The sequence below is a fragment of the Protomyctophum parallelum genome (genome assembly GCF_964188405.1).
Source record: "Protomyctophum parallelum genome assembly, chromosome: 4".
Taxonomy (NCBI): domain Eukaryota; kingdom Metazoa; phylum Chordata; class Actinopteri; order Myctophiformes; family Myctophidae; genus Protomyctophum; species Protomyctophum parallelum.
The window spans coordinates 28,149,080-28,176,695 of record NC_139700.1 but is presented as its reverse complement, the minus strand read 5'-3'; the positions used below and the strand labels follow the sequence as shown (position 1 = coordinate 28,176,695).

Sequence of the window (27,616 nt, the reverse complement as noted above, 5' to 3'; positions counted from 1 at the left end):
CTCTAGAGAGACTGTGTACCAATTTGCGTGATGTTTGGACAAAATCTGTAGGTGTACTGTGCAAAAACTTGTTTTGCACAAAGCGGCCTCCTGGTGGCGCTATAACAGGCCATTCTAGAAAGTTTGGGGCAGAGGTTCATCGTTGGCATCCAGGGAGTGTGTGTGCAAAATTTGGCATCGACCGGGTTAACGGTGGCCGAGATTAGCTGCTCACGGACACACGGACGGACGGACGGACGGACACACACACGGACGGACACACGGACGGACGGAGTGCAAAACATACTCTCCCCACATGCCTTCGGCCTGGTGGAGACAATTAGATAAAAATGAAGTAATAAAAAAAAAGAGAAGTGAGTGAGGTTTACTGGCAGATCAAATGTATACTCTCTAACCACAAGGCCACTGAGCTGGTTAATGCTGGAGAATTGGAGATCATAGGTATAAAATTGCAGTTTATGTGGTGCTGTGTGGCACAGTCTCCTGCACTAATTAGTGTACAGAACAAGCTAAGCGTGAAGTGCTGCGTGGAAACTTATGGCACCGTTAGACGTGCGAATGGCAACAATGATTCACTGTAAACACAATTCCGGCTGAATTATCAGTCACTTGCTGTTAACTTTCTTTCCTTTCTACTTTCCATATTAGTATTTCAGCCACAGAACCTTGGGTTATAAATAGGTTTTCCATGTTTCTAGCCTTATTACCGAGACGCTGCGTATCCGCGCTGCAACGGGCCAACAGAGATAAAAATCCAAATGGAAAGCATCTGACTAGCAGCTAACTCATCAATGTGTCTGTATGTTACCGGGAAGTTTTACATTTTTAATTTTCTGTTAACGGGCAGTTTTTTTGTGTTCTCAAGTGTGCATTTGTACTTGCATTTAATACACTTTTTTTCTTTTTCTTTTTTAACACTTAAACGCTATATTTATGGTGGGCAGCCAGCCATAGCTGAATGGGTACAGAGCTGCCTTGGAAGCAGAAGGTCCAAGGTTCCATTCCCAGCCATGCAATGTGTCGGAGGTGTCCCTGAGCAAGACACTTCACCCTTTACTGCGATTATGTTAGCAGAATGCTGGCTTCAGAACAGAGTCGCTAGGGCACATTTGGTTTAAAGAGGAACAGAATAAAATGTCCAGGCCTCAACTTTGAGGCAAAACAAATGTATATTGTCAAGAAAAAGAACATCTTAGCAATTGCATAATATGTCCTAGTTATAACCCCCCCCCCCCCCCCCCCCCACCGGCCGTGACCTTCCGGGGTTAACATAAGTATTTCTTCATGGGACGTTTTGTTATATAATCTGAAATCTCTAGCCCACCTTCAACTAAGTACTGGAGCATTATAATTTGAGTTAATTGGTCTTAACAGAGGTCATATTGTGAAGCACATGTTTAGCAACAATATATCGGCTTTTTGAAAAACAAAGCCCCTACTTTGTCATACCACAGTGTCATGCAAAACAGCAAACATAGCAGATCTACAAGCTCACGATGTGACACATTCACAGGTTTGTATCTCCTCCAGAATTGATAAGCTATTATTTATTCTTCACTTACAAACTGTGTTGTTTCCTTTTATTTTCACCATGTAGTCAAAATGAGTTATGGTTGTCTGGCAGGGGTGGGATGGTGTGAGTTGGACATCTGTGAAGGAAATTAGTATATAGACCAGACGACAGTTTGTAGTGGAAGAGGCCAGGTTACCAGGCTGAACGCAGTTGAAAAGGGGAGACAAGAAACACTGGCGGAACAAATCAACACAAACACACACACACACACACACACACACACACACACACACACACACACACACACACACACACACACATTAAAATAATACAATACACAACACAAAACTCTTTACAATAGGAGCTTTCTATTTTTCCAAAAGTGACAGGCAGGCATGTAGCATACGCAAAGTACCTCAATACCCTCATGTCCATATTTCACTCTGATGTCTTGTGTACACCAGTAAGTGCTGTTTGTTTTGTATACCACATTGATAAATATGCTGCTCAGGTGGTATGTGACTCCATTTCCCCATTTCCACACGCAGTCTATGAGCGGACAACCGAAACCGTGTAAAGGTTATCCTCAAATAGTCTTCAATGTAAGGTGTTACTGCTGGTGCTGGTATAGAGTGGATGAACTCTATACCAGAGTGTGTGTGTGTGTGTGTGTGTGTGTGTGTGTGTGTGTGTGTGTGTGTGTGTGTGTCGACATGATGCATTATGGTGCAATATAATAACCCATCAAAGCTTGACGTTACATAGTTTTACAACAAACACATCCCCACAACTGCGGGTCTTTCAAGCCGGCTAAATGCAGTTGTCTCTCACACAAATTCACAGCACCACAGTGCACGGCGGAACCACTTCAACTGATGAACTACAATGTTTATAAGAAGAAGAATGGCACGGCGGCCAAACAATTCCAAGTACAAGCACTATTTAAGGGCATGATATAAGCTGGCTAATTTAATAACAGTACTGTACTTTAGCATACCTGTTAATGTTTTTTAGGCAGCTGTTGATGATGATTTTACCTCACCTAATGCCGTGGAGATTCCATGTTTAGCGTACTTCCAAAGTGTGTACATTGTTTAAGTCACAGATGCATGTATTTAATATCGTAAATATATTAACTTTGGCTAAAAGCTTGTGTTTAATCCACATGGGTTCTTGTTTACTACTTGGTTAGACTACTGACTATCAGACCGTGGCCATTTTGCCAGCAAGGTACTACTAACTAGGTGCAACTTCCCATTGTCATGGCAGCTTGGCCTTGGCTACAACCGAAACAGACTTCCTCTTCCTCTTCAAAATAAGAGCCACTTGTAATGATTAGTAAACAGCCTCCAGCCTCATGTTTGCAAGATAAAACAGTCTAAGTCCATAATTTATTCTGACCCCTCCGTGAAAAGGCCTAGCTGTCCTGATCCCTTATCCATAATTTATGGGTAATTAGTGTGGACTTAGACTTATTCGTCTCAACTGCTCTGGAACAGCACCACTGCCTCTTGGTCCATTCCTTACCATTTTCAAACTTCCTACCAACTAATTATATTTCTGCAAAAAAGACAAACGCACACGCGCGTGCGCGCATGCACACACACACACACACACACACACACACGCCTAAAGCAAAAAAACTCCACATGGCATCAAATGTGATCACTGTCCTCTGTCCCTGCAGGACCATGACTACCTCAACAGCAGGAGAAGAGGGCTGTCCAACCGACAGACCAGGGACCTCCCACTTGTCAAGCTTCTTAACATTTCCGTCACCCTGTCCCCTTTCCTGGGCGTGGACACCACGCAGTTCCACACCTCCATGCTGGACGGCACCGAGGCCTACTGGCTCAGCCTCCCCTCCGGCCCCCAGGGACACCCGGTGAGAGAGTTGCCCGCACAACCCCCACCTGCTCTGGGGAACCGGGGTTGGTTTAGTAGGCCTAAAAAGCCAGTGTTTCTCAAGTGGTTTCATTTCAAACCCCTGAAACTCTAAGAGTTACAGACTTGTTAAGGACCTAGTGAAATGAAAAATAAGTTTTCACACTTTTAGACCATATCCGTGGTCATCATAATTATGGCCATACCTAACAATGGATGCCAAAAACATGGGAAATTTTACATTTTTGTGTATCAAAAGTCCATGAAATCAAATTTGAATTACTTAATTTGAACGAAAACGTACTCCGTGATGACGTGTAGAGGCTCACATGCATATTAATGAATCTTGATTAAATTCATCTGTTTGATATTTCTGCGTCGTCCTCCAAACACAGGTGGTTTTGATTACAGAACTACTTGAAATTAAACGGGTTGAGAATCACTGCTAGAACTGTAAAAAATCTTCTCTTATGGGGGTCCCTGGCATTATCACTTCAAATAGGGGTCCGCGGGCTAATTCGTGTCAATTTGGGGGTCCTTGACATGAAAAAGTTTGGGAACCACTGCAGCCTTGGGTACTATCAGAATTTAGAGCTATTTAACACTTATTTCAACAAAAGAAAATCACTTATACCCTCCTAAAGCACTTACTTCCACTTTTACTATGCACTTTACTTACTTACGTTCCCCCCCCCCCCCAGGTCCCTGTGCTGAGCCAGTGGCGGGGGAGGTACTGTGTAAAGCTGAACATCAGCAACCCAGGAGCGGTGGGCTGGTTCCTAGACAGAGTGGGCGCCCTGCAGGCCCACCTGGGCATGGAGTATGTCCTCCTGGAGGGGGGCGAGGGCAACCCGCTGGAGGAGCAGGGCCCGCGAGCGCCCAGCGGCGCCCTCAGTGGAGACCACTACATTGGCCTGCTGGCAGACCTGGCCTCCCGGATTGGTGATTCTGCCATCGTGAGCGCAGGGACACGGTATGGCGATGGCCCGGCGGCGGAGATCTTAAAGCACTGGTTCTCAACGTCGGGTTCGGGGACCGCCGGTGGTCCAAATGGACACTTTTACGGCCCTGTAAAGTCAGAGAGTGTACAATGGGTTATCTCTGGGAGACCAATCTATAACTCATTGTTGTCGGGCAGTAACCTGTTATCTCCATATTTGAACTTTTTGCGTTCGTAATTGTATGCCCTACTTGATACACAAAAGCATAAATAGTAACAAATCTACAAGCTCTCAAGCTTGTGGATCTGCTACTGTTGCTGTTTTGAATTTGAATCCTGAAAAGTAGCACTTTTCAATATAAAGTTTCCACCAGACAGAGATGGTAACTCAGAATGACAGACCTGTAAGGGTCCATTTGGTCCCTGTGGTGGACCTGACGTTGAGAAACGGTGTCTTAAAGCAAACATTTGATCTTGTTTGTATGGTCATGGAAGCACACTTGTTGACGGGCGATAGTCCCTCCTATGTCCAGCATGTAAACTTTGTCCTAACACAAACATGAAATGCCATTCACAATGAATGGAGAATTAATCTACATTGTAGATTCTACAAGATAAGACATGGATCCACTCTGCTGCTTTGTTGTAGATTGAAACATTGTGAAACTTTTATTTAAGAGACCTCAGCCAGTACATTTAAGAGTTAATTTATTTGTGAAGTTTAAATTATCGCTCTGGATCCACCAACCATGGTGCATTCGGTTTTGTTGAGCGTGCGGTCTATATAGGGACACAATTGACCCATGTTCAGGGGAGGGAAGCCGGGAGGCTCCTCACTGGCACTCAGTAGGATACAACAGCAGTGACAACACACAAATGTTTGTGTGTGGGGAGGAAATAGGAATACATTTTCCTAACGACTGAATTGGGGAGGGAAAAAGGGACAAAAAAATAAATGTGGGACACTGGGATTTTGGTAAGTTGGCTACTAATTGTTCTATTGATGACATGTATACCGCCAGGTGGAGCTAATTGTTCTATTGATGACATGTATACGGCCAGGTGGAGCTAATTGTTCTATTGATGACATGTATACCGCCAGGTCGAGCTAATTGTTCTATTGATGACATGTATACCGCCAGCTCGAGCTAATTGTTCTATTGATGACATGTATACCGCCAGCTCGAGCTAATTGTTCTATTGATGACATGTATACCGCCAGGTCGAGCCACAAGCCTGTGTTTGTAAGGATGAGTCCTCTCCAGTCTGACTGGAGCTCTGCGGGCCTGAAGGGCCTCATTCCATCCCTGCTGCACCACAGCCTGCTGGGATACAACTTCCTCATTCCCGATGCAGTAGGTAATACCACAGCCTATATGGACGGCTTTCTCAGTAGATAACCCATCTTTAATTATGTTATATACTTATATAGCCCAGTGGTTCCCAAACCTTTTCATGTCAAGGACCCCCAAATTGACACTAATAAGCCCTGCGGACCCCCATTTGAAAAGATATGCCAGGGACCCCCCATAAGAGAAGATTTTTCCGGCTCTAGCAGTGATTCTCAACCATATTAATTTCAAGGACCCCCAGTTTGATATGCATTAGTCTACAGACCCCCATTTAATGGCATTTCTATCTCTGGGACCCCCGGTTTATATTGTAAATATCAATGTAAATTGAATTCTGAGAGTGTAGAAATGGAACTGTAACACAATGTAACATTTGTACACTCAGAGTTACAGACCCATAAGGGTCCATTTAGTTCCTAACTATCATTTAGCTGGGGACCCCCTAGAACTCCTTCAAGGACCCCTGGGGGTCCCCGGACCCCACTTTGGGAACCACTGATATAGCCCCTCTAGTCTGTTCAGATCACATCATTCATCATTGCTCATCATGCATTTGTTGTGAACTCTAGATGTAACCCTTTAATTCTGCCAGTCTATAACTTTCAATGGCCATGGTGAAATCAACAGCTGGTCAGATGGTGAGCCGTATGCATCTTTAATCAATCGATTGTGTTCTGGCTTAGATCAATGGAACTAAAACCTACTTTACGTGTGTCACAATGTCACAATGAAAAGTCCCTTTTTAAGCTTTAAAAAAAAATATATATGACTTTGTTTTTACATATGTTTTTTTTTATTAATGTTATAGTATCATTCAAGTATTTTTAATCAGTTTTGCCATTTATTTTGGTGGCCCATTTGCAATAGGCCCCACAGCACACAAAAAGCAGCATAAAAAAGAAGATTTGTGGATCAGAGATGCGATTTAAAACAGCATTCATCATCAATCATTACAATGTGTTGCAAAAAAAGCACACCTTTGACTTTCTGGTCAGAAAGGTGAGGCTTTGGCTCAACATGCAGTGTATTCCTGTAATATTCCGGATTCCTGTAATGGCAGACGAGAGGCGGGCCAGGGCAGACCACGCATGTGAGACAACTATTTACTTTGATGTGGAGAAAACAGGGAGCTGACAGGATGGATAGATGGCCTGATAAAAACATGATACATCAGATTAGAGACTAGTGGATGTCATGCCAATGCAATTCAACCATCAGACATTGTGGGTTAGGGCAGTGGGTCAAAACCTTTTCAGGCCGCAACCCCACGATCATATTTGATCTGGGGACCCCCCCCTCACCACCAACCTGACAAGCACTTGGAATTGACCCTTTGTTAAGTCCCGCCCGTGGTTGCTGTTTCTCAAAAATGCTTTCTCTCCAACTCCATCCACTACCAGAAATAACAGGTGTTTCAGTTGCTTCGTATTGATATTCATGGTTTTCAATTGTTATTTTAAACATGGTCTCAGTAAAAAGGAACATCTTAGGTGCAGTATAGTTACTGGGCATAAATGATGTATGTAAATATTTTAGCAAATTCCACATAAACAATGTAAATGCGGAACCAATAGTCTATAGTCATCTACAACCAACGCTTTGGGACATGTGAACTGATAGATTGGCTATTTCCACGATTTGGTCAGGTGTTTGGTGTTCGCAAATGTGACCCCCATTTGGGGGTCACATTTTTATGGTTCCCTTTACTTCTTTTTTATTATTTCAAACCATTAAGAAAAAAGCATTCCCTGAATGAAGTCTTTCATTTTAAAAACAAATGCAAAGATTTTCTCAGTAATTTCATGAAAAGAAAGTATTAGTGTCCAAGTATTAGTGAAAATAGACCGATCTACAAGCTCACGTAGATCTGCTATTTAAATTAGTTTGGGTCCCGGGCAAACGTATTCTCTTTTGGGTCTTGAGCTAAAAGGTTTGGGAACCACTGGTGTAGAGGGAAATGTTCAGTAATGCTGTCTCTCTCTCTCTCTCTCTCTCTCTCTCTCTCTCCCTCTCTGCAGGTGGCTCTCTATCCGGTGAGCTTGTGACAGATGAAGAGTTGTTCATTCGTTGGATGGAGATCGCAGCCTTCCTCCCAGTCATCAGTTTCCACACGCCGCCCTGGGCCTGTGGAGAGGAGCAGGTATACATTACTTACACTGGCACCATAAAACACCCGTTCACGTTCCTCACCTAAAGTCATCAACATATCGCCGATGTTGGGTGGAAACCTTGTATGTCGTCGTCGTCGTCGTCGTCCCCCCCCCCGCTAAAAGATCACTCTGAAGGACCTGTTATTATTTAGTTACAAGCTCATGTTAAATTAAGTTATAGTTAAGGTGCTGTAAGTGATGTTTATGTGAATGAATAAATCAATCTCCACTTTATAATTAATAATCAGAGTCACATTATCCATATCCTGGTGATGTGTCTTTCAGCACCACTGAACTTTCCAATCTCTCTCTCTCTCTCTCTCTCTCTCCCCCGTCCGTGTGCAGGCTCTGATCTATGTCTCTGACACAGGTTCACACACAGCTGGACTTAGCAACGCATCGTACATCTGTGTGGACGCTTGTATCGTTATCATTCAATATAGTTATAGTTATCGTGCTTGGTCTGAACAGCCCTCTCGATAGAATTACAACCGCGCGGAGACAGATTCACAGGCTGTTGTTGTTGCGTAAGGCTGATTAAGGCGGTATAGGAACGCAATCGAAAAACAGCTCCTGCAGTGAAGAGAGAGCTCAGGTGAAGTGATGAGGGGACCCCTGCCCATTAGAGAGAGCTCAGGTGAAGTGATGAGGGGACCCCTGCCCATTAGAGAGAGCTCAGGTGAAGTGATGAGGGGACCCCTGCCCATTAGGTGTTCTCCGGAGGTGCCGGCGTGCCACAGAGAGGCATGTTGTGTTCAGTATAACCCATTTTTGGCGGGAACCCCTTTTGGTGTTTTAAGCATTATGATATACTTTAGCTATTGAAAAATATTTTTTTTAAATTGTGAAAATGTAGTGCAATTCTTTGAATATATATTCTTTCAGAGCGAACGTTTTTAACTCACATCTTTGCTTCTGGCGGCCAATTACATACATTTTTGGGGGTCCTTGACATGAAAATGTTTTGAGAACGACTGACATGCAAACATGGATTTTTCAAGAAAACTGCCAGGATTTAGAGGGCATTTGTAGAATGGTCCTCAGGTCTACATGGGATAAGGTAAGAGGCTGTTTATTGACAGAAGAGCCTGAGTGAAGAACTCCTTGAGGCTGACACTGTTTCCCACGGTCTTCACACAGCCAGCCAGTGTGTGCCTGAAAGGCGCTGCATGTCCTCAGGTGGGCCCGATACTCAAACCCTGGCCTGTCCCTCCTCCCCTGCTGGGAGTATTAGAGCTATAGAGCTCTGGAGGACATCAGGAACGCATCACATACTGTATAACAGTGGTTCTCAACCTATGTGGGTCGGGGGGGGGGGGGGGGGGGGCTCCATTTATTAAGGACTTTCAAGAACCTTTTAATACCTCAAAAAAAGAAAGAAAGAAAAGGCAAAAACCATTACCAGAAGTAATCAACAAACTGTACTATAAAAACTGGTGAAACATTGGTCAAATTGTCAAATAATATAAGAAAGAGTTGGGAAAAAGTATTTTGTGGAAAAGTTTATTGTGAATATAGCAGATCTACAAGCGCACAACACCATTGCGAGGAGTTGTGAGCTTGTAGAACGGCTGTTTTCACAATATTTGAATAAAATAAATGTAATATCTCAACTGAACTCCTACAATTCCAAGTGCTTCTAGGGTGGGGGTCCCCAGTTCAAATGTGATTATTTTGCGGGTCCCAGCCTGAAAAGGTTGAGATTGAGAACCACTGCTGTATAAGACCCCGTCCAGCGAGTGAGCGATCTGACCATAAGATATTGCACACACAAAACGGTCCTGATACGGAGCGTCTGCCATGGCATTGTGACATTGCCTGAACCAATCAAATCAACTATTCAAATATTAATGAATAAATAATAGGAGCAGAATTGTGAAAAGGAATGAAGCTACCTACCTTAACCCTAACCTAAAAAAAGGGAATGCCTAAACCTATAGCCTTAACCCTATCCTCAACCTCACAAAAACCTCCTTGGGATGTCTGGTCACGTATGTTACGTGACCATGTTCAGGTTGTCCAACAGACAGGCACTCCATGGCAAAGGCACATGTTTCCCTTCTAAAGCAGCTCCCGCCTCCTCCCTCCCATCCATCCCTTCCATCCCTCAATAGGAGTGATTGCTTGGCCTCTCTCCCAACATCACCTGTGGTTAAGAGAGTTCATCTGGTCTGAATTACAGCCCCCTCCTCCCAGATTTATGACTCACTCTCATGATCGGGCTGTGACGGCGAGATCGAGCCACTTCAGCAGGAATGATAATGAATTTGAGGACAAATCTTGGAAAAGGACTTTATTATGGCAATTAAGATTTCCATGCGTAAGTGACAAGTGTGACAGGGAGAAGTGTGCGTGTGTGTGTGTGTGTGTGTGTGTGTGTGAGTGTGTGTGTGTGTGTGTGTGTGTGTGTGTGTGTGTGTGTGTGTGTGTGTGTGTGTGTGTGTGTGTGTGTGTGTGTGTGTGTTTTGGGGGGGGGGGGTTGCTCAACTACTTTTTCCATTTGAACAAGAGTGAGGCAAGAGAATATTATTGGTAGTGACTTGTATTGCGGGACAAAAGGTGAAAATAAGCTGCTTTTGGACGGCTATGCATTAGACAGTCAGCAGGAATGTTTTTCCATTTTCGTCTCTTGTGTGGCTTTCAACTTGTTTGACCCATTTTTGGACTGAGGCCAATTAAAAAAAAGTTTTCTAAATCCTAACATTTTTCTGAAAAACGTATGTCCTTCTATGTCAGTGGTTCTCAACATTTTTCATGTCAAGGACCCCCAGAATTATCTCTATTGGGCCACAGACCCCCATCTCAAAATATGTAGTTCCAGGGACCCCCCAGAAGCAAATATTTTTGTTAAAAATGTATATTCAAAAATATATATATTCAAAGATATGCGCCACATTGTAACGATTTTTTAGATCTGCTATTTTTCAATATCTAAAGTATAACATAATGCGTGCATTTACTTGAGTACTGAAGTTGAGTCATTTTTTTGAGTATCTGTACTTTACTTGAGCATTTGTATGTTTGGATATTTTGACTATCACTTCACTTCAAATACAAATATTGTACTTTATGAATGAATCACTTAAGCCCTATTTCAAATATCGTGAAAATAGCAGATCTACTAGTTCAGAACGTTTCTCATTATGAAAACTGTTTCTGGAAAATCTTTGAATTTCTTTGGAAAATGTCTAACTTCAATACAGCAATGAAAGCAGTATTAAAAAGAAAATGTAGTTTGTAATTACTGTATTACTGAGTTCAGGTCCATGATAAACAGCTCTATTACAGTTTTGCAGTCAGTGTACAGTAATAGTGTTATCTGTGGCACCTTCTTCGCGTCCAGAATGTGCACGGCAAGTGACCCTGGCTGGGCCCAACGGGACCAAAACCCACAAAACCCACACATGTACTGTATGCCTGGTTTCTCAATTAGACAGAGATCCGCTCATAGTCGGGAATGGGATTCCAAACTCATTCCTACAAATGTTCTCAATTCTTCACTCGTAAAAATATGTTTTTTATTTTTATAGATGCGGTCAGATTTTTGTTTTTGTCCTGGGACACTGGGAGGAAGTGACCCTTCGAGGAATGCTGAAGTAGTTTGGCCACAGGCACACAGGAGAAAGACTTGGAGAGTGTTAACCACTAACGTCAAACAATGAAGTCGTTGCAGAAACCTTGTATCTCCATATTTCAACATACCACACATGTGGCAAAGTGCAAGCTCACACGTCTAGATCTTCTATTTGTGCTATTTCTTTTTAAAAGTGAAATTGAAAGCTCTGAAGTCTGTCTGTGGGTTTTACAAATATTAGGCCAATGGAAAAGTATTACTGTAACAAGAGCTTGTGACAAAATAATAGCTACATTGGATCCAGGTTATTATTTATATTTCCTGAAAAGAAACTGCTTTGGACATACGAGATTTCCACCCGACAGCTTCAAAGTGTCTCTCTCCTCTCATTCCTGTCTGAATGAGAGGAGAGATGGCATTGGAAATGTCTTCAGCAGACGGCACTGTCTACTGTATGTTATTCTTGCAATGGAAAATCTTGTGGCAGATAATTTAGTTTGGAAAAGGCTTTCTGTTTTTATGATTGTTGGACGGTCTCAGTTACTCCACTCAGTCGAGATTTGTTGAAATATGTGTGGCAGGATATCAATAATGCACGCAGTTAGGATCATGAATGAAGTGTGCAGACATAAACATCCCATATGAAGCTGGATCAGTTGGTAAACTCCTGTTACCCTCCAAGCACAGGACATGTTTCAATTGGCTTTAAATATCATCGTTGTCGAGTGGAAACTTCCAAAATGGTTACTTTTCAGGAAATGGGAGGGAAAAATAACTTGTGTTCCAATAATAATAATAATAATATTAAAACTGTATTTGTATAGCACCTTTCATGACATAAAATGCAGCTCAAAGTGCTTTACATAGCAATAGAGAAAGAAAGAAAAGAAAAGCAAGGCATAAAACATAAAAAATATTAGCAGTGATGCAATACAGTGAGGACATGAATAACAGTGTAGAAGTGGGTCTTGAGCTTTGCTTTAAATTTAAAACACTAGCATGTCTGAGAGGTCATTTTGACAATTTTTTATTTATTTTGAAGTTGATTATCTTTGCCCATGAAGCTTTCAGAGAGTTCTCCTTCCATGACCATCATCATTCCATCATCTCAGAATTTTTTGACATCTGAAACATTTTCTAAATATGAATTTAAGCACATGCTACTTCTGTCTGATTTTACTTCAGTCATGCTAGTGTTAAAAATGTCTACAGAGGCTGCCTGTCGAAGGTACAGTGGGAGTTTGTTCCACGCTGTCGGCCAGTAGAAGCAAAAAGCTGCTTCACCGTATTTTTTTGTTGGCATTTCTTTAGGCACAGCGAGCACGCCAGCAGTGGTTTGGAACATATTTAGGCAGGCAGTCATGTAGGTAGGAATGTGCGAGACCATTGAGAGCTTTATAAACAAGTAAAATAATTTTAAAATCAATCCTAAAAACAACCGGAAGCCAATGCAGTGAAGCTAAAACTGGAGTAATTATGTTCTCTCATCTTCATTTCTTTTAAACTCTAGATCCAATGTTATTTAGTCACAAGCTCTTGTAAATACTTTTCACTGGTTCAATATTAATAAAACCCATGCACCGCACACATACAAAATAATAATAATTGAAAATAGCAGAATTAGCTAATCTAGTCTAGTTTTAGTTTACTATTATCATAAGATTTTAGTCGACCAAATCTACAGCTGATTCAGTCGACAAAACTTGAACAGGTTTAGTTAAAGTTTAATGCATTTTTTTCAAATGATACTTTTTAGTATGTATTTGTTTCAGTTTCTGTGTCATTCACAATCACAAATTACTTCTCTAATCAGTACAGGTCAATGATGATTTCTTTAGCTTGCATTGTATTTCAAGTTGAGCATAAATGCAACAGCTTACCTGATAAAATAACCATTATCTTTTCTGCTTGGCTTATACTATTTGTTGATAAAATATGCTAATATATATTTTCCCTCCCTGTCATATTTTGTATCATAATAGCCTAGTTTTTATTTAGTTTCCGTCAAGGTAGTTAAGCATTTTCCGTTATAGTTTTTAGTGAAAGAAATTAACACCTGATTCTGTCCTCTCTCGTGGTGTTGCGTATAGGTGCTAAACCTGACACGGGTGTACATCGCTCGCCACCAGGACTTTGTGGTTCCCTTAATAGAGAGGTTTGCAGAGGAGTGGCAGGAGAAGGGACACCCAATCTACCGGCCGCTGTGGTGGCTCAGCCCTGAGGACCCTGTGACCTTCACTATAGATGACCAGTTCCTCATTGGAGACCAGGTGACTTCATGGCTTCTCCAAGTAGTGGGATGGCTTTGAGTTCAAACACGTGCAAACATCCCTGCCATCGTGAAGCTGACATGCATGTTGTTTCTCCCCAGGTCCTGGTTGCTCCAGTGTTAGAAAGCGGGGCGGTGAGGAGGGACATCTATCTACCTGACGGAGGCTTCCAGTGGCAGGACAGCGCGAACGCGCAGGTGTTTGACGGGGGCACGCTGTTAGAGGACTACCCCGTGGCCCTGGACGAGGTGGCCGTTTTCTTACGGCGGAGCTGAGTCACGTGACCTTTCATCCACAAAGTCGCCTGAACCGTCCCGTTACTGTTGGGATTCGTATTGTTCTTTTCTTTTTTTAAACCCGTGCTGTTCTCAACTTGCACTTTTTCCACAAGAGAGACCATTGACCGTGTCTCAAGATGCCATCTTGAGATTAGAAGTAGAGAGATATTTTTATACTTGCACTTTACAATTCAAAAGAATTTGTATTTTTTTTTTTCTTTGAGACTTTTTTTTTCTTCCTTTTTTAAAAAGAAAAAGAAAATAATGTTAATCAGTTTTACCTCTTGGCTGATTTGTTTCCGGACCTTATAACTCTTATTTTGTGTGTGTGTGTGTGTGTGTGTGTGTGTGTGTGTGTGTGTGTGTGTGTGTGTGTGTGTGTGTGTGTGTGTGTGTGTGTGTGTGTGTGTGTGTGTGTGTGTGTGTGTGTGTGTGTGTGTGTGTGTGTGTGTGTGTGTGTGTGTGTGTGTGTGTCAGTGGTTCCCAAAGTGGGGACCCCCAGGGGTCCTTGAGGGAGTTCCAGGGGGTCCCCAGCTAAATGGACCCTTATGGGTCTGTAACTCTGAGAGTGTACAAATGGAACCAAATGCCATTTGGTTCCATTTGTACACTCTCAGAGTTAAACTAGATAAAGTGCCCCTCGGGGCACAGGTCTTCCCTATAAGAGGCCAATGTGGAAAGGGTGCCATTTCTTCCTACGCCTTGGATGGCAATTGGATGATTTGAGGCATTTTGTTCAAAAAATGTGGCCAATGTGAAAAGGGTGGGAAATATTCCTCAGCCTAGTAGGAAAGTCTGTGTAAGATTTCACGTAAATTGCACGCTGCGTTCATGATTTGAGGCTTTTTGTTCAAAACGGGCCAATCCTGCAAACTTTGAAAGCCAATAAGGATTTCATATGAAATATCGGACATACTCTCTCCCCATGCCTTCGGCTTGGTGGAGACAATTAACATTGATTTTACAATATAAATTGGGGGTCCCAGAGATTAGAAATGCCATTAAATGGGGGGTCAGTACTCCGTAGACGAATGCATGTCAAACTGGGAATCTCTGCTAGAGCCGTAAAATAATTATCTTATGGGGGTCCCTGGCATTATCACTTCAAATGGGGATCCGTGGGCTAATTAGTGTCAATTTGGGGGTCCTTGACATGAAAGAGTTTGGGAACCACTGCTCTATGTCACTTATGGAGAAACCTGTGTGTTTACATACCGCATTTCTACAGTCTTTAAATGTTTCATTGCTGCTGATTGCCCTGATATGGGAGAACAAAGCAAGCCCCTCTTTCACTTAAACTGAATCTAGGAATCTCTCAACTAGACCAAATGAAGATTAAAAGAAGGACAAAAGACTTTTGATAAGGGCTTTTTTCTTTCTTTACAAAGGCAAATGCTTTCCAGAAAGCTCCCTCTGAAGGGGACACCTTGGTACTGTACGTTTTGCTGTACTTGAACTTATCATGCCAAAGGGCAGATGCATCATGAAATGTACCTCAAGCTCAGTTTCTCATCGCTCTACTATTCAATCGTCACCAGATATGACACCCCATCATCCTCTTAGCACTTATTCTCAAAATAGTAAAGCAACTTAGATCATCGACATACCTCGCCACTCTATTGGATAGGTGTGAAAGACCCTTTAGTACTGTACATCCTGGGGGACTTGCTGCCTTGGTAATGTAACTTTGGCTGTATGCAAGTTCATCCGTTCTATTTTAACCTTTTACTAGCCTGCTGTCTTAAGTGCTTTTAATAGCCTGTTCATGTTTTTGTTTTTTTACTTGCTCTCTTTTGATAATGTGTTGATGTGCTCTTTCATGATTGCCAACGGAAGTTCTAAAGAAAGACAGGCGTGTAACACCACAGAGGGGGCGTGTGACACCACATGTAGATTTGACACAGGGCGCTCCGCACCTCCAGAAGAATGATGCTGTTTTGTCTCAATGATCCATTGCAGGCTTCTTCAGCTTGAGACAAGGGGTTAACCACTTAACGGCCTACATGCTACTACTAGCCGATCTACTAGCTCTCAACACGGCACGCCGTGAAGTGACGTGTTTGTGGACGTGTAGATCTGCTAATTAAGAATAAACTGTGGAAATCAAACCCCTCAACCATTGGACAGTGTGCTAAATCACAGACACTTCTATTGGTTCTTTCCTAGCAGAAGGTCTGAGCACACTAGTTTGCAATGGCTTGATAGAAGATCTATGTACATTAAAAACCCTCTGATTCATATAATTGTCTCACACCATGTACTGTAGACTAGAGAGAGATAACAGTGACTCCATATGTACCATGTTCCATAACCCAGATAGTTCATTCTCTTATTTAAGTCTCTTGTGTCTGTTGTACTAATTTTGGGACCCCCTGCCCCCCAAATCACTTATTCAATATGGATACTTTAATGTAGCACTAAATGATTGTATAAACGTTGATCTAATGAACTCAGGTCTACTGAAGCTTATCAAATCACCAAATGTCTTAGTGAAACACAGCATGCTGTGCTGTGGACACCTCAACGTCTTAAGCCTGATTTATACTTCCTCATACACTGGTGGCGCAGGCTGAAAATAGACTATGTAGAACCTCTTGTACAGTGGTTCTCATCAAGGCACCCTCAGGGTGCCTTGATGGGATTGTAATTGCACCCATACAGGTCTGTTACTCGGAGAGTCTATGGATTTGAACACTGAGTTATGGGGGTTCTTGAAATGTCTTGAAATTTGAAATGTCTGCTTTTGTACTGTAGATTGGCTATTTTCGTTCAGCATAGAATGGTGTATAAACAACGCCTTAAAAGACCACTTTGCCCATTTTCAACCTATCTTCATATAATTGGTCCTCAAATGCTCATTATAAGATGGCACCATTTCTGTAGTGACCTACAGACCTGTCTGAAGTGAGTGGTGCTGTACTGTACTGTTATTTTTGGCTGGGGACCCCCGGAAATTTGGCCATGTCTTGCGACCCCCGCCCCGCTCCCACTCCAATACAATTGACCGCTACAATAACCTTAATAATAGTGAAAATACATCATAAATAAATACTGAAACCAGATATAATCATTAAGGAAAGTTTATGCATGCACAATGTGTGCTATATGTAAACGCTTAGTTGCCATTTTCCAGCCATTTTCCGACCCCCCAACATAATTTGGCTGTGCAATGGAGTGGCTGCACCACTCAAAAAGGAGGAGAGGGCGGATATAAAATCAGGGTATTTTATTAAGGTTTAAGACTCCAACAAGTTTCGACTCAAACAAGTCTTCATCAGGGCAAGTAATGAAGACTATTAGTTCAGTTAGAGACTAAAGATAGTTCATTAGTGAGGACCAATTATATAAAAGAAAAGTTTGAAAATGTGTGTGCTCCTTTAATCTCTCCTAGAGCTGAATGTACAATGGACAAACTGTGATGTTGTGTAAAGAGCTTTCCTAGCCCCTTCACGCCTGTGTCCTACCCTTAAATCACAGCGACTGTCCAATAATTGGAATGTACATATTACAATGACTGTGCCATTACAATTGTTCTTCTCTCCTGTAATTCAGAGACTGTAGAATTGACAATGTTGCAATAAAGTTTACATTTTTCTTAACGGTTTCTTGTATCACGTATATTTTATGCTAATTAAAGGAAGGTCACCAATAACTTTGGGGCAGGCCCATCTAGAGTTTAAATGGACAGGTATTAGTCAAAAGGGAGACATCGAAGAAGAACGACGGATGGGGAAAGGATCAACATATGGAATGTCAGAACAGGTGGCGATCTAAGGATTTGAGGTCAGATGGATGTACGGGCTGTCAAGGCCAGAAAGTAGTTTTTTCCTGCATAACTTCCGGGTATGAGGCTAAGAAAAATAAAGAGGAAGGTGCACGGAGGTGCGGACCGGTCTCCTGCGGGAGGTTTGCACATGCTCAGTGTAACCTTCCTGGGAGGAAGGTTTTGGCACACAGAAAAGTTGCTGACCGCAATATCCGTAAGCATGTTGACGTACGTCTCCGCTAATTCCTCTTAAACCTTATAAAGGTATTTATAGCATCTGTGAGCGTGTGGACGGCCAGATTCTCAGGGGAATCACATTCACCACCCAAGCTCCCTAGTACTCCCCTCTCTCCCATACCTTGACTGACGCCCTTTGGCTGAGGGCCACATTAAGGCCCCGAGGTCCCTGTGTCTGTAAGAGCAGCTAGACAGGTGCAATGGGAGATGCGGAGACCATATCACCCACCCTCTACTTTTACAAGCATGCTAAATCCACTTCAAATCACACTTTGTTTTTTGCGAACGCAATGAGCACTTACTATGAGACCCTGCAGATCATGTCTGTGTGTGTGTCTGTCCCGCTGTTACACCACCCGCCCGCCACCAAAGGGCGCAGCTGTATCACACAAAACACACCCACGCACACACGCACTCTCTCACACACACACACACACACGCACGCGCACACACACAACTTAACTTTAAAAAAAACTTAACTTAAAATGAAAAAGAAAAAACTTAACTTAAAATGAAAAAGAAAAAACTTAACTTAAAAAAAAACTTTAAAAACACTTAACTTAGAAAAACTTAACTTAAAAAAAATCTTAAAATCTTAAAAAAACACAAAAAAGAGAACTTTAAAAATAAAACCTTAAAAAAGTATGTAATTTATTCTAATTGTTGTTATTGCCATTTACGAGCTGCGTTCGCTTCCCGCGTTTGCGCGTCTTACTTGTATGTGGACTAGACCTGTATGTGCCTGTCAGCTATCGGCCTACTTGAGAACGATGCAACTTGGGAACCTAATAATACCCGTTGTCAACTGAACTTAACATAGTACCCGTTTTAACTATCTGTCTGTGTCCCACATGGAGATCTCTGTATCTGTGACTGAAGAGGGCAAACTCAATGACTGTGAAAAGTGGACTGGTTAAGTAGGCTAATCAATTGTCAGGTGTGGGGTTGCCATGGCAATCAATTGGCTGAGGCAGAGGCTGGAAATTGCACAGGTGAGGGGATTTAGACCGATTACAGTCCCACATGGAGATTTATGTATGTGCCTGCAACTTGGGAACCTATAATAATACCCGTTGTCAACTTGTCATAGCACCCGTTTTAACTATCTGTCTGTGTCCCACATGGAGATCTCTGCATCTGCCGGACCGGTCGGCCTGTGTCTGAAGAGTGCAAAACTGAAAAGTGGAGTGGTTAAGTAATCAATTTGCAGGTGTGGAGTTGCCATGGCAATCAATTGGCTGAGGCAGAGGCTGCAAATTGCACAGGTGAGGGGACTTTGGCTCATTAGGCCCACTGGCAGAGCCTGATTAGAGGTGGTTCTGGAGAACCTTTGTAGCTTAAGACCCAAAAGAGATACAGTATTAGAGGTTAGAGAAATTAGTGAAAATAGCAGATTTACAAGCTCGACTTCTTAATAATTATGATTTCTTATTTATTGAATTTTCTAAGTGGGTACCCAGTCGTGACCCATTAAAATTTGTCCGTGCTCTGTTACCCACAAATGGGTCTTGACCCAGTGTTTGGTAAAACGGTGCCCTACAGTATACCGGAGTCCCTCAGGGCTCTAGGGTATTTTCTGTTTTCGGTTGTTATGGGGAAAGCTTTCGCTGTGAACGTTGCACCCACAATATGGATGCTGCTGGGGTTTAAGTGATTAAGTAAAAGTAGCAATACTACAATGTAGATTAGAAATACATACAAGCCCTGAGATTACTTGAGTTAACACACACACACACACACACTTTTTCTTTTACATATTTGAATTTGGCATACCTTTTATAGAATTTAAGGTGGCCGCATGCAGGCAAATAAAATACATATTTATTTAGGGTCCTTCCTTGACATGATCTTTTCTTTTTAAACCATGGTTTATAAAAACTAATGGCCAACTTGGCCAAGTGGTTCCCCAATTCTTTTTTTTTGGGGGGGGGGGGGGGGGGGGGGTTGGGGTGGGAGATTAATTAAACCGGTGACAAGCGGAGGCTGGAGGCCTCTCCCACAGTCTAACTTTAGAAAGTCAAGGTTTTATGTTTCAGGGTCTGCTCCAGTGAATGGGTTTTACAGCTTTGACAATTAGATGTACAAATTAAAGGCCCCGTTGTCCATGGGCCAGCTAGGAAAAGTGTGCTGGATTGACTTGGCCTAGAGTACGTGTGTGTGTGTGTGTGTGTGTGTGTGTGTGTGTGTGTGTGTGTGTGTGTGTGTGTGTGTGTGTGTGTGTGTGTGTGTGTGTGTGAGCGTGCGTGCGTGCGTGCCAGTCAATATTACATTTCAAGCAATTTTCTACTATACATAATAATATAGTATAGTCCAAATACAAATCCTTCTGCATTGTTCCGAAAGCCAGAATTCCCCTCAACAAAGAGAAAATAAGTATATAAATTAAGATAAAGACATGGAAAGAGCTGTAGCAGCCTCGAGTTCACGAGGGGCAATCAGACCTCGGGAACGCAGCCTTGATATGTTAGCAGCACGTGGAAGCTCTAGGTTATACATGTATGCAATAATGCACACGTGTGTGTGTGTGTGTGTGTGTGTGTGTGTGTGTGTGTGTGTGTGTGTGTGTGTGTGTGTGTGTGTGTGTGTGTGCGTGTGCGTGTGTGTGTGTGTGTGTGTGCGTGCATGCGTGTGCTGGAGAGGAACTAAAGGGGAAGCTGTCAAATGTAATCACTTCCTGCCTCTGGACTCCTGGGAAATCTTGTCACCTCGCGGTGGCTTTTAGGACACCTTCCTTTTAATGTCATTGCTGTCGGGCAGAAACCTTGTATCTCCAGATTTCATTTTTGACCTACATTGCCATACTACAGTAGTACAGTGGCACACAAAAGTAGCAAAAACATTGTTACAAGCTCACAGGCTTGAAAGTGAAAAAAGCAGTTTTGGAGTTAAGGTTTCCACTCAACAGCGACAATACGAGTTATGTCGTTGACTCGTTGGTCGAAACTTCCATATTTCAACTTTTTTATGCTTTTCATTAATGCCTGTCCTACTTCATCAATACAAGAGTGTCTCACAAAAGCAGGTAAAAACAGCAGATCTACGAGAATGCATTCGTATCGGCTGTGCTTTTGCATGCTAAAACAATAATGAAAAAGGAAAGGTTGAACAATAAGGTTTCCACCCGACAGCCGTGAGTTCATAACTGAACACCGCCTCCTCGGGTGGAATTTGGACTTATTTATATCGCTGCCTGATGGAACTGACTCCGCGGTGTGGTGGTGTGGTCCACTTGAGCCCAGCCACCTGGTGGCATGTGCCGGCGGACCGGAGCTAGAGCTGGGGTTCTCCCCCTCAAGAAGTAAACAGGCAGGAGGGATCGTGTTTTCAGGCAGGAGGGAACGATGCTGATCTACTGTATGTGAACTGTATCTATACTGTACATGCCTGGGGTCCTTGAAGGGGTTCCAGAGGTCCCACATGCATACATACATTTAACCCGTCCCTAATCCTATATTATGCTTCACCTATTCAAAAATAGCTCACATATCTTCTATTTTTGAAAATATGTCAGGGAATGATTATCGTATGCCCTCTGAAATAAACCTAGAACACACAACTGGTAGGTCTGGAAAAAAAAATCAGTAACATTATGAAGTACATCTTTGTGATTTTTTTCAGACCTCCAGTTCTAGGCAACACAGAATGGGGGGGGGGGGGGGGGGGGGGGGTCATTTTTATAATTTCTATAAGTCTAAGGTATATTGATGACATAGTAAAATGTTGAAAATGAGTGGTATTCCCCTTTAATCACATGAGTGATACTGATAATATATACTGATTTGCATGAGGTTTGGACAAAGTAATATAAAATATAAAAATCGTACCTGTGTGAACTGAACGGTGCAATTATAATTTTTATTGTTATAGTTACTGTGTGTTATAATACTGTGTTATAGTGTGTGTGGTGCCTTTGAGTGCCTTGGAGCCAAGCACAGTTGTTGAGCAGCTGCAGGGGTCAAAGGTTACACACATAGCAGTTCACTGCTCAAAAATACATTGTTTAAAAAAATATATTGGCCTCCTATGGGGTGCTATAGCATAGGGGTTCTCAACCTTTTTGGCTGGGGACCCCCGGAAATGCTTTGGCCATGTCTCGTGACCCCCGCCCCCCTCCCCACCACCAATATAAACATACTGTAAAAACCTTAATAGAGAAAATATATCATAAATGAATACTGAAACCAGAAAGTTTATGCATGCACCACATACTATGTAAACTCTAAAAATAATAATTTGGAGACCCCTCAAAATAATTTGGCGACCCCCCTGAGGGGTCGCGACCCACGGTTTGAGAACCCCTGCTATAGCAAGACGATTTGAAAAAAATGTGAGGCAGAGGTTCTTATTTCTTGGCCTCCTGGGAGTGTGTCTGTGCAGTTTCACACCGTTATGAATTGCAGGTTTATTGTCTCCACCAGGCCGAAGGCATGGGGGGAGAGTGAGTATGTTTTGCACGTATGTTTTGCACTCCGTCCGTCCGTCCGTCCGTCCGTCCGTCCGTGTGTGTGTGTGTGTGTGTGTGTGTGTGTGTGTCCGTCCGTCCGTGAGCAGCTAATCTCGGCCACCGTTAACCCGGTCGATGCCAAATTTTGCACACACACTCCCTGGATGCCAACGATGAACCTCTGCCCCAAACTTTCCAGAACGGCCTGTTATAGCGCCACCAGGAGGCCGCTTTGTGCAAAACAGGTTTTTGCACAGCACACCTACAGATTTTGTCCAAACATCACGCAAATTGGTACACAGTCTCTCTAGAGCCATTCAACCAAACCGGTCTTTCAGATTTCTCACACTCCATCCTGATTGGTTAAGATTGGCTTCCAAAGTTCACAGGAGTGCTCAGTTTCAAACAAAATGCTGCAAATCATGAACACATCGCGTGATTTCCGTGAAATTGTGCACCCACATTCCCACTAGGCCGAGGACGAAATGCCACATGAACAATTTCAACTCAGTCTCAAGGTGGCGCTATAACTGGCCGAAAAGTGTTTTTACCTCTAACTGCACGGATCTGTGGATAACCTGGTGGAGACCTGTGCCCAGAAGGGCACTTTTTCTAGCTAAGATATGAATACACTGGAGGAAAAATAAATAAAAATACAGTATTCAAATACTGTATTCTTCTGCCTCCACACGTCATGTAAATGGTAAATGGTGCATTTATATAGCGCCTTTATCCAAGGTGCTTTACAGAGATTGTGCATTACATTCACCCATTCACACACACATTCATACACCGATGGCAGCGGAAACCATGCAAGGCACCAACTAGCACATCGGGAGCAATTAGGGGTTCAGTGTCTTGCTCAAGGACACTTCGACAGTAACTCTGGGGGAGCCCGGGTTCGAACTGGCAACCTTACGGTTTCCATCCAGGCACTCTACCCCTGAGCCACCGCCGCCCACGTCATGTCCTAGTATGAGCGAATAGGGGAAGGGATCAACGTCATGAGATTCCTTGTTTGAACTGGCAAAAAACTGGTTTTGTGGTTCAAAGAATATGATTATTCATTGGCAGAATTAAATTACCTATACACTACATTACTTCACTATATGTTGCGCTTTGGAAAAAAAAAATAACATAAAATGCAACGTGTATGGTTCCATAAAACAATTCCAATGGTGAAAGCTGTGTTGTTTTACCCCATGAAGGAATGGTGGATTCGGCCACGGCTGGAAATACCTGTAGGCTAATGCGTTTCTCACAGAATACAGTAATAAGGCAACCAGGACCAGCGCATTGATCTTGTCTGACATTCACTTTTATTGTGTTAAATCTGGTTTTGGTTCATCAGCTGCTTGTCTTGTTTTCTGTTTAAACATCTTTTAAATTAAGAGGCAACCATTACACCATCGCCACCATCATCGTCATCATGTTGAAAACCATGCAGCAGCGTTTAATAAACATGAAGTCTACTGAGATAGTCATACTATATGTGTTCATTGTCAAAGTCTGCAATATCAAAATTAAAAGGAATCATAAAATGCACTTTTTTTCTACTTTTTTCTTTTTAAAACACTTTTTGAAATTCGGCTATTCATGGTAAGCTGTACATACATACGCAATGTCTAGTACAGTTGTGTTAACAACATGGAGGAAAAATAAATAAATAATGATGGAGACAGAACAACATATACAGAGAACAGAAGTGCATTTCCTATGCATGAGAACTGAAAAGGTAATCTTAATCCTATGCATCGCTCACTGTACGCCGGGATTGGTCTGGTTTCACACAGACATCGAAATATTACATGTTGTCTAATAAGACCGGTAGGTTCTCAACCCCTTTTCCTGGACCAGGGCCCACTTTTACATCTCAAAAGTGTTTTTGAGATGTGCATTCTGTTTAATCGGTTGCGAATGAATGAATGTTGCATTATCATTCAAATCTTGTTGATTATTTGGGAGCCCACTTGCATATCTTCATGGCCCCGGACCACAAGTTTGAGAACCACTGGTCTAACAAAATAAAGAAAGGAGAAAAAAAAAAAAACATCATTCCTGCTGGAGGAAACGTAACAACTGACCGACCAATTAAGCCTTTCATCAGACTAGGCAACGACAATAACGATGCTGACAACAAATGCACTGGAAAATGACATCTTGACAGTCAGCCCAAAAAAGTTTACGAGTTCCCTTTTATGGGTCTGACATAATGCCGTCCAGGACCATCCAGATCCGACTGGTCTGACTGACGGCAAGGCAAAGAAAGCAATCAAGGTGTCTGGAGTCTGTCAGATTGAGTCTATGAAGGTATCAGATTATTTTGGAGTGAACAACAAACGGCCTTAGACACAAGCACAGTGACCCAACCCCTTTCAAGTTTCAACATGCCAAATAAATACACTGGCCAATATGCTCCCGTCAAGTCATATTCAGCACGTCATACGAATGAAATGAGCCACGCCTGAAGCAGTGAAAACAGCTCACCGGCGTCACTCTCACATAGTGTTTTGTATTGCATCTCGAACATGTCTAAGTACCATTAACACAGGTACACGCCAGCTTAAGCACACAGCTTTCCAATGCTTTCAGCCAGTTAACTCTATGATACTAGGCCAAGTTAAGAAAACCTGAGTATGGAAATAACAAAAACAATAACGCGTGTGCGCGCGCGCGCGCACACACACACACACACACACACACACACACACACACACACACACACACACACAATCTGCCTCTATCACTAAGTCATAAAAACATTACTGTAGCAGCTAAAAATAACAAAAACAAACTAGCTGAACATTGCGAGTCAAGAAAGGCAACGAAGATCCATTCTGGATCAAGACTGGACCACACTAGGAAGTGTACTGGGTCGCTGTGCTGATCTAGAGTCACTTTACATTCAATATGTACACGAGTAAAGATGATTCCAGATTCTGCGTCCACTCTGCGAGGCTTCGCGGTTATGCATCAGAAATGTTCTGAGCTTGGAGTGAGATGACAGCGAATATTTTGATCTCAAATGTAGGACGTGCAGGAACCGCACATATAATAACCTTTTGACTGTCCAATCCCGGGTAGCTCAGTCAGTAGAGCTTTCGCTTTGGACCACAAGGTCTCGTGGTGGCTATGACTGAGTAGCAGGATGTGCGATAAGTACTGGGAGCTGATGGAAGGTGATGCTGAAATTTGCATTGGTTCCCGCAGGATCCCGTTCCAAATGCAGGGCTCATGCATGTACTATTGACCATATTCACATGGTGGCCATTTTGAACCAAGGGTTTGATTTGTCACTCAATCACTCACACATGTACAAGCAGTGACATTTTGTTTTGCTATTCGCCATGCGTGAATATGGTCAAGATCGATGTTGAAATTAAGAAAGGCTCTGCAGGGAGTCAAAATCCAATGACAGGACGGACTCATTTGTGGACAAACTGTGACAAACTATATTTGAAATCTAGTAGTGTGTCCCCTACCCAGACACTATATGCTGCTACAGTATGTTGTCTGTGAAGCCACTAATAATTGTATTACTCTTATATACCTGTACACAAGACATAACAATACAATAACCTTGAAACTCTTTTGGAGCATGTCATTCAATATAGGCAAAATGTCTTCAAAAGAACAACATATTTAAAAAAAAGAAAGAAAAAAAAAACAGACCTACAAGCTCACGACCCGGTGCATTGCAATGCCACACGTTGTGAGATTGAGGCTGGACTATTTTCGTTATTTGTCGTGAATCGAAGTATATAGGGCTTACATTGTTAAGTTGAATGATGTCAGACTGCTAAAACTTCCACTGGTCTTAAAGGAGCACTTCACCCATTCTCCAATCAAATCTTCATATAATTGGTACTATTTCATCATAAAATGGCACAATTTCCGTGTACTCTCTCTGTGTCTCATTGGTGGGCTGTGGACAGCTCAGAAACCGGCCTACCAATGACATCATCGATGGGGATTCCAAGCTAATAGAAACTACAGTATTTCTTTTTCGGGAAAGTTAGCATGCTCAAATAGGGAGCCATTGTTCTTGCATAAATAAATTTTTAAAAAAGACTGCTTTTCAAAACTCGTTTGAAATGACCAAACCACGCCTACCGATGATGTCAGGTTTCCGAACAGTCTACAGCACAGATCAAATAGACAGACATGGCGCTGTCGCATAATGAGCATTCGTGAGGACCCATTTGAATGAAGATAAGGGTGAAAAGGGGTGACGTGGTCCTTCGATAGCTCAGGTCAAAAGGACGTGATCTCAGCCTTGCAGAGCACAAACATGGCACTCATTCTCAGCTCCCTTTCTGCCCTTCTAGTACTGTACATTAGTGGGTTATAAAGGCACCGGTGCTTACAGTCATGCAGGGAGAACATTTTGATCTGTGCACTACCCGTACCGAATCCCCCCTACTAGCCCAGCCCAGCCCCCACCCACACACCCACACACACACACACACACACACACACACACACACACACACACACACACACACACACACACACACACACACACACACACACACACAGCCCTCACAAAAATAAAACAGTGACAGTAATGTGTTCAAAAACACTTCAGTTTTTCCTCTTAAATTGTCACCATTTCTTTAAACATTAATTAACTTAGGAATAAAGCCTGACAACTGTACAAACTTCAGGAAGAATATGCCTTTCCTCTTTCTCTCACGGCAGGTCTATCACTTGATGGCTTTGTTGTTGAGCTGGAAGAGATCCAGAAGCTCCAGCATGGCCTTACTGATGTTGGCACCAAAACGATGGGAGTCCTGAGACAGAGAGAGAATGAATGTGAAAGCTGAAACAATAGACTAGAAACTGAGAGAGAGTATGTGTCAAATGTGGGGGTTCGTGTGTGTCTCAAAGCCTCAAATGTGTTACATTGGTGCCGTGACCTGGATCGGGTTTCCACGTGGGAGGAGAGTGGCTCAGAGCCTCTGCCTGATGGTCTCAAAAGTCTAATATCTCCCCCAGTCCATGGGGATATGCCTTTGGTCTAGTGGTTAAGATGTTGGACTTTTACGTGACCCGAGTTTGAATCCCGGGTGTTACACGCGGCCAAATACATTATCATTTGGGGGTCCTTGGCACAAAAATGTTTGAGAACCACTGCTGTACTGTCAGGGGCCGATCCAATGTATACTCACAAGCTCTTGTTGATACATTTCATTGATTCAATATTTA

At 42.6% G+C, this 27,616-nt stretch overlaps 2 protein-coding genes across 4 annotated transcripts in view; one reads left to right on the top strand and one right to left on the bottom strand.

Annotated features, from left to right (window-relative positions):
* The window catches only part of LOC310857855 (SITS-binding protein), a 38,131-nt gene extending 23,691 nt beyond the window's left edge, over positions 1–14,440 (top strand). The window contains exons 5-10 of the mRNA XM_083763806.1: positions 3,201–3,398; positions 4,099–4,370; positions 5,560–5,696; positions 7,708–7,829; positions 13,504–13,683; positions 13,785–14,440. Of these exons, the coding sequence (XP_083619932.1) occupies positions 3,201–3,398; positions 4,099–4,370; positions 5,560–5,696; positions 7,708–7,829; positions 13,504–13,683; positions 13,785–13,958 (1,083 nt within the window). The 3' untranslated portion in view covers positions 13,959–14,440. The remainder of the gene's footprint in view (positions 1–3,200; positions 3,399–4,098; positions 4,371–5,559; positions 5,697–7,707; positions 7,830–13,503; positions 13,684–13,784) is intronic.
* Positions 14,441–23,704: 9,264 nt separating this feature from the next.
* cpt1ab (carnitine palmitoyltransferase 1Ab (liver)) overlaps positions 23,705–27,616 on the bottom strand; it is a 35,680-nt gene continuing 31,768 nt past the window's right edge. For all 3 annotated transcript variants that reach the window (XM_083763905.1, XM_083763904.1, XM_083763906.1), the window contains one exon: positions 23,705–27,201. In XM_083763905.1, the coding sequence (XP_083620031.1) occupies positions 27,115–27,201 (87 nt within the window). In that variant the 3' untranslated portion in view covers positions 23,705–27,114. The remainder of the gene's footprint in view (positions 27,202–27,616) is intronic.